Raw genomic sequence first — 7999 nt, 5'->3', positions numbered from 1 at the left:
GAGATACAACTCAAGCTTATTTAAACTTACAACCCTTCCCAAAATCCCATGAACTTGAGTCCATCAGAATGAATCCAGACCTCTATACGTGTATCAGAGCAATGCCAGAATAAGGTTGCCGAATACAATGTAGTTATACATATGTTCTTTTATAGAAAGCAAAGAGGATGGGGGAGATTTGCAAGCTATTTCCCCATCCATTTTTAAATGCTTTTGAGCTTCTGAGCTGTTGCAATGTTTGTGTTGTTGGTGCATCACTTTCGATCTTCCTTTTTTTTTTTTTTTTTTTTTTTTGTGGAGTTGGGAAATCGAGTTTGTCTAGGAAAGATTGTAGAGGTAGGAATTTGATGATGGGTACTTGTTCCGACCATCATTTGACTTGTAAGTTATGGTTTTCTTATATATTCTTTTTTCCTTCCAAGAAACTTTAAGGTGCCATTTGGATAGAGAGTTGACATGAGATTAGTTGAGATAAAAATTGAAAGTTGAATAAAATATTGTTAAAATATTATTTTTTAATATTATTATTGTTTTGAAATTTGAAAAAGTTGAATTATTTATTATATTTTGTGCGAGAATTTAGAAAAATTGTAATAATGAAATGAGATCAAACACGTCTTATATCCAAATAGAGATAAGCAATTCTAAGTTTTTTCAAGTGTGGAGGTTGTTTTGGTGAAAGAGAGGTCTTTGAAAAATCAGCTTGTTTGGCTACAAATGAAAAATTATCATTTTTCAGTATGAATGTTGAAAGCCTGAAAGGTACTCTGTTTTTTTGGTCTATAAGAGTTTTTTCTTTTTTCTAAACTTGGCTTTGCTGATGTTTGTTACAGGTGGCCACACTGCAAGGGGTTTAAGTGAGAGAGATAGAGCTAAAGAAAATTTGTGCTGGGTTGGCGCCGTTGACAGTGACTTTTTGGTGCGAAATGGAGATCAGACTAAGTTTTGAGAGGGACTATTTTGGACGCAAATATAAACTTGTGGTACGAGACGTGTTCCTCAAGGAGAGCAAAAGGCAAAAGACAAAAAAAAAAAAAAAAAAAAAAAAAAAAAAAAAAAAAAACAAAACGAAAAGTCTAAAGCCAGTCGGTTTCGCCCACTCCCATTGCACACCCCTTACTTGGCATGCTAGTAGATTAAATGAAACGGTGCGAATCATTGCTAGCGGGAGACGAATTGTAAGGAAATCGATGACATTTCAAACTAATTAAATAAAACGCACCATTTTCATCCTGACCCTAAATAAGACAGCTAGCCATTCCCACTCCATCTGCTCTCCTCCATCCCGCGAACATGGCACTACCTAGTCCATCCATCTGCTCTCCTCAGGGCCGATTACAACCCCATTCCTCTCCACCTACCCTTAACCTTCCATACCTCTTCCATTCCCATCCTTCCCCTTTTGATGGTGGCAATTCACAACCTCGCGGTGATCCTTAAGAATCCGCTAAACCACGCAGAATTCCTCCTCGTCAAACATATGCGCCTAAATAGATTTGGTGACGAAGAGTATGATTCCTTCACGGGTTCCGAGCTCTGGGACCTCCCTTTCATGCGGCTGAACCTTTTGGAGGAAGAATCCGAGTCCCAGATTGTCGTCGTAGGTGCCAAATCGTGTTCGGAGAAGATCAAGTTGAGGAAACTTGATATCGATTCTGCTCTAGACCGGCTATTTTTTTTTACAATGCCGTTTCTCTATCTCTTTGTTTTTTCTCAATAAATTATGGTGTAGTAAAATGTGGGATTGTTTGCATCTATATTAGTACTGAGTTCCGGTTTGAAAGTACATGGTTTTGTAGGCATTGGATCAAGTAGGGCTTGTGGTAACTAATGGGGGAGAATGGAAATTCTGAAAGTATGTGGAGGAACCTGAGTTTGGACCAAGTTTGCCTGTTCATAACGTGTTTATTACATGACAATTGGTGGCTGGGAAAAATCTACAAAGTTTGCTAATGCCTGCTTTGATATATATATATATATATATTTTTTTTTTTTGTACTGGTTTTCTTGTTAGATGTTACTCTTTGTGTATTTCTTGTATATTGGGGCTACTACTTTTGCGTCTTTAAACAAGAATCTTTGCTTATGTATAAAAAAAGTTCTGTTGTTTTGGTGATTGTTTTGTAATGCACCTTTAACCTCATTTTAGGAAGTTCGGGTGCTTGAGCTTTAATCCCCAAATCTTATTATTAATCAATTTTCCTACTCTCTTATAAATACTTATTTATTTAAGTGCTTTATGAGCAGTGGATGTGAATGGAGAAATTTGCATTGGACTATTTGCATTAAGGGAAATTTGCTTTCACTTTGAGCAAATTTGACCTTTCTATTTGGCACTAATGATTTGGTAGCACCTGGATCAGGTAGATAATGGATGAGTTGCATGTCTAGTCTGGTCCTTGATCCACCATTGGCTGGAAGTTTGGATCATAGAGATCTTGAATAACAGAAACTTGTGCACCAGATATACAGGGGTTGTGGGTGTATGGACAGTTAGAGATTTGTCTGGTTGCATGAGAGAAGGAAATGTTTATTAACTATCAATTGGCTAATTTGATTAAAACCAGTTTGGTTGCTAATCTGATAAAAGAAAAGTTGGCAGGTTAAGTGATAAATAAAAATCAGGCTACTTACTTTTATGAAGGTTGACAAGACACCAACTCAATGTATCACATAATTCCACTAGTACTCAATTATGTATTAGTTCACATGAAATCAGGCTACTTAGCATGTATGCATTTTATGTACGTAGTAGTATTACTATTAATAACTCATTTTCAATGCTAATCAGTTGCAATACTATTGTCACTACTAGCTGCGCATGCAGAGGCCTGCATTCTCTGCCCTTTAAATTAAACATATATATATATGTATATATATTTATAGCCTTGCCTAATCATAATATGGTCCCCTTAACAAATTTAATTTATAGGTTAGATTAGATCATTGACAACATCTATTATTATTTGATTCCACATGGTGGGGTCTTATTTTGCATCAATATTATCTTTCTTAATTATGAACTTTATTTCAATATCGATATACCATTAATATTTTTCTGATAAACAAATGATGGTTCTATTTCTTGTCATTCCTGTTGATAGGTTGCAAAAGGGTACAAAGAAGGGGAGAGAGTTGGATTTGCATTGAAAGGACAAAATGTAGCCCAATTTAAAGCTGTTACCACACCTGATAGCAGCAGCAATGCAACTCTTTTAATTTGCTGGGAAATAAGATGGCCATTCTTGATCTGAAAGTTCAAATAATGCAACTAGAAGTGCTATCAAACAGATTGAAAGGGATCATAGCAATTATCCCAACTTTACTGTGCAAATGAAAAATTTGCTCCCATTGGTATCAGGACCCTCATTTGCCAAAGGCAACAAGCAAACATCCGGCGTGAATGCACACTTCTTCGTATCTATTGGGCATCCTCTGTATTAATTTTGTTATACTTGATATGATCACAGTAATAGACGTAGTCTTTGTAATGGACGTAGTCCCTGTAATGAAATGAATGTGGTCTTTGTAATGGAATATGTTTGTCGTTGGGAACATACTAGCTTCTTTTACTCATTTAACAAGCAACAAAAATCTCGTGCACTAACAAAGATTGTTCCAAAATACAACTTTTCCCATTAATCAAATTGTTGAAAGTGACTCAACCATTGAAGTATATACATTAAGGGATAGTACCCATACTATCAGGGGATGTAGAACATATTTATTTACAAAAATCGCTAGACAGAACTAAAATTACACTGGTTATCTACATTGAACATAATATAAAAATCACTTTACAAAACACTTCACAAAAATTCGTCAATTGTTTGATAATCATACACACACTTTAACAACTGACTTTTCAACCCAATTTTGTATGCACCATATGAACCGAGCTTCTCAGGTACTTTCTTCAAAATGTGCCAAAGGCAGAATCTATATCGAGTGTTTGGAAAGACGATAGCAATGGCATTTTTCATTGCTCTATCTTGATATGTGATGATAGCATTCGGAGCTTTACCTTCCATACAATTCAACTAAGTTTGGAACAACCATGTAAACGTTTCTGTATCCTCATTAGAGATCAATCCTGCTCCCAAAAGGATTGACTGACCATGGTGGTTTACACCCACAAATGGTGCAAATGGCATCCCATACCTGTTTTTCAAATATGTGATGTCGAATGTAACGGCATCACCAAAATATTGGTAGGCTACCCTACTTCGTGCATTTGCCCAAAAAACGTTCATCAATCTGCCATCATCATCGAAATCCATCATTGCAAAAAACCCGTCATTCCTGTATTGCATCCTCACAAAATACTCACGAAGGGCTCCAGCGCCACCTTTCCCAAGTCGAAGGTGACGTGCCTTGTCGATATAATTATGACAGTCTTTTTCTAGGAATGACAAGTTCTCGAACCCACCAGCTTCTTGCACAAGAGCAGCAAAACTCTTATTCATTCAAATGCCAACTTGATCATTTATATCTAACACTCTCTTTATTGATTCGCTCACTTCTCTATTGCAGCGAAAAAATCTTGATTTTTGTGGGGATAGGCCATGGTTGTGTGTATTGTGAACCATTAATATTTTCAACATCCCATCAACAAATGTAGCATTTATCTTCGCCTTACACTCTGTTTTTTATGTTGGACGTGACCTTGCGACATTTGAGGTTCGGTTTCGTGCCTTCCCACCACGAGCACAACCCAACGTGACATATCTTAGATTCTCATTCTCATCCCTCTTACTCATTTGCCTCGTTATCCTGAAACCACATTGTTTCCCATATTTCTTATAATAAGAAACTAACTCTTCTTCGAATCTAAACACCATCCCCAACTTGGGCTCCTCAATACTATTACCACCATCAGTCAGCGTTGTATTTTGTATCCCGGACGCCTCGTTGTCTTTGGATTCAACAGTATCACGCACAAAGGGCATAGACAAAGTCTTGACTTCCCCAGAGTCAGGTGTGGGGTCCTGAATTTCTTCGACATGGCTTGAGCTTGCAAAGTTTATACCAACCTGAGGAGTAGTTGAAGAGTGAAATGGAGACACAAGATTTTCCTATAGTTTACAACAATTAAAAATCATGTGTAAATCAATATAAGCACGGTGAGAAATAAACAGTTGACTTAAAGAACAAATCTATCACCTGACTAGTAAGATTCGTTGGGTTGGAATCAGGACGAGAAACAAATGGTGGTAACCACGCATATGGCATTTGTGCATGCAAACCATGCATATAGTTTTGGAAGTTCGGATAAAATAGTGTCGGTATCACCTAACACATAAAACAATAGTGATAATGTGTAGAAGACCAAAAATAAATATTGTCATTAGCAGAATAGTTTAATAGTTCAAAATTAATATTTAAAATACCTGCGATGCTATATTGGTTGATGCATCAGTGGTAGGAGATGCTGGTAAATCCGGATACCATGGTCTTGGTATTAGCTAACATATAAATGAATAATGATAATGTGCTGAAGACCTAAGATAAATATATTAATAGAATAAATAAATACTTCAAAAATAATATAACAGATTATCTGTGTTGCTGGACTTGTGGTATGAGGTATTGAGAATTGTGGATAAAAGGGTCTTGCTATGACCTAACATATAAACCAACCTGTAACACCCGGGCCTAGTGCCAAGCTTATTTTTTTATATATTTTGGGTTAAGTATGTGAAAAAAAATCCAATTAAAATTTTCAAGTACTATTTTATGGGCCGAAAAAAAAAATTTAAGAAAGAGCACATTTTTTTATTTTTATTCATTACAATTTTTTTTATGGACCATAAAGCCCAAGGCCGTGTACCTTAGTTCAAACTCCACATTCTACACAGTTTTACGTCGATTTTATCCCTATGCATGCACATGCACGTTTCCCTCTTTTCTCTAGGGTTTTCTTTTCATGTTCTATCACCTATATATATATATATATATATATATATATATATAGGTATATATATAAAGCTCACGCCGCTGCCCTCCCACGCGAAACCGTAGCCAAGCAATTCCTCCTCTTTGCAAACAGCGCACCACCCTCTAGCTCGGTCTCGACCCACCCAGTTGCGGCTCACCCAGCTGCCGCACAAAACCAACCTCCACAAGCCACGACCCATGCTGTCCCAGCATCACCGCAGCCGGCGCTCACCCACTCAGAAAAACACCACCCCAACCTCACAGGAAGCCCTTTCTCAGCGTGTAGTTCCACCGTGAGCAGACCTTGCTCCGCCGTATGCCACTGCTAGTGCACCACCCACGTGAAACCGTAGCTTCCCCTGCTCAGCCACTGCGCAACTACTTAAACCATCGTGCATGACCGCGCCACTGCAAATCTTCATCTGAAGCAATGCTACAGTAGGAACCACCCACTCGCACGGCAACACCACCACAAACCGCCAACCCCGTCCGTTGACCATAAGCCTCAGCCGTTCGACGCAGGAACGCAGCCTCACCAACGCCGAAGGACCTCTATTTTTGTTTCCCAAAATAGAGGAAACCACAACTTAAGCCGCTACCTCCACATCTCAGGAGAGCCACGATGCCACCGCCAGCAGTAACAGTGTACGCCAAAGAATAAGTCTCCACAGTCGGAAGCCGTCCAGTTGTCACCCAGCACCACCTTTCATTGCTGACACATTGCATGATACGTAAACCCCCTCTCCCTATCTTTCAGTTTACTCCCTCTCTCCCTCACTGTTGACTCTCTCTTTCTCTCTCTCAGTGTTTAGCCGCTACCTCGCCGACGTAATCTTCGCCACCTCCCTGTCCTCGCGCTGCTCCTCCACTCTCGACGAGTATGGCGTCGCCGTTGATGTGTTTGGTCTCAGTTTTTTTTTTCTTTCGTTTCTTTTTTGTGTTTGTTTTCCAAACAGCACAGACTTTTTTTTTTCCAAAATGCCCTTTATTTGAGGTATAAGAATATATATAGAAAATATTTATGTCTTTTTAAAGTAACTAGTTTAAATATTTTATTTCAGTTGAGAATAATAAGATGTTAATTGTATTTTAAATACTTTAAGACTAATTAAGTCTATTTTAATTAAATGGTATTTTTGCTTTGCCTACCTTAATAGATTTTTGATATAATTATGTTACCCAATTTTATAAATTGATCTCATTAGTAAATAAGTTAGATTTTGTGTTTTGTTCGAGTTGATTATTGGGACATTGATGAATTTAGAAAATGTGATGATATTTTAGGATTACGTGAAGTTAGGTTTTTGAAGAAATAAAATAGGTCATTTTAGCATCTTAGGCTTAAATATTGAAATTTGTATTCATTGAAAATTTATGAAAATTTGCGTTATCATGTTATAGGTGACGCTTAATTATTGTTCGACATTTTTGAAGAAAAATTCTGAAAAAACTAAGAAGTCCAGGTAAGCAGGGTTCCTATGTTAGACTTTGCATTAAAATAAAATGAGCTGAGGTTATTTTTGGAAAATATACATATTTGGTTATGAAAATAAATTTAAACTACCTTAGTTATTTGTTCTGCATTACTCATGAAATTATGTTTAAGAAGAAAGTATTTTCTGTCATGACTGGTGTAGACATGACTTATTTTAGAAATTCTGTTTCTGAACTTTGAAAAAGAAAGCGAATATGAAATTTTGTGCATAAATTATGTTTTGTGATATGATTTTGTTATGTTCTGAAGATTTTCTATACTCTGATATGATTTGATATGATTTCTGAAAACCTCTGGCATAACATTCTGTTTCTGTTTTTGTTCCGTTCTGACCTTACCACTGGTGTAAAACTATGGCCTCTGTTCGGGTTGGTACCAACTTTTCTGTTTCTGGTGCACCCACTTTGGAAACAAAGTTGTTTTCTGCATGGTCTTTCCTATGTGCATACTCGGGGCTCCGAGAATGAATAAGGGGAAGATTCACATTTTGTTTCTGCTCGGTTAGATACCGGAGTTTGCACAACCCTACCACGGGGGTTAAACATGGTATTTGTTCTGATATGATAA

The 7999-nt window shown here is 37.2% G+C and overlaps 1 protein-coding gene across 1 annotated transcript; it reads right to left on the bottom strand.

Annotated features, from left to right (window-relative positions):
• Nucleotides 1-3881: 3881 nt before the first annotated feature.
• LOC121247278 lies at nucleotides 3882-6437 on the bottom strand. The gene is made up of 5 exons (XM_041145651.1): nucleotides 6241-6437; nucleotides 5994-6138; nucleotides 5391-5465; nucleotides 5164-5292; nucleotides 3882-5075 (listed from the first exon to the last, which is right to left on the bottom strand). Exons 1-5 carry the CDS (start codon nucleotides 6435-6437, stop codon nucleotides 4650-4652), a joined length of 972 nt encoding a protein of 323 aa, XP_041001585.1. The 3' UTR covers nucleotides 3882-4649.
• Between the last annotated feature and the right edge of the window lie 1562 nt (nucleotides 6438-7999).

The sequence above is a fragment of the Juglans microcarpa x Juglans regia genome, chromosome 1S (genome assembly GCF_004785595.1).
Source record: "Juglans microcarpa x Juglans regia isolate MS1-56 chromosome 1S, Jm3101_v1.0, whole genome shotgun sequence".
NCBI lineage: Eukaryota > Viridiplantae > Streptophyta > Magnoliopsida > Fagales > Juglandaceae > Juglans > Juglans microcarpa x Juglans regia.
This window is presented reverse-complemented; position numbering and strand designations above follow the sequence as displayed.

Coding starts and splice junctions, on each gene's coding strand:
- LOC121247278 (XM_041145651.1), bottom strand. CDS start 6,437: ATGGTCAACGGACGGGGTTGGCGGTTTGTGGTGGTGTTGCCGTGCGAG. Junction 6,139..6,240: donor GTGGCATACGGCGGAGCAAG/GTCTGCTCACGG, acceptor ATGCTGGGACAG/CATGGGTCGTGGCTTGTGGA. Junction 5,293..5,390: donor CAACCAATATAGCATCGCAG/GTATTTTAAATA, acceptor TTTATGTGTTAG/GTGATACCGACACTATTTTA.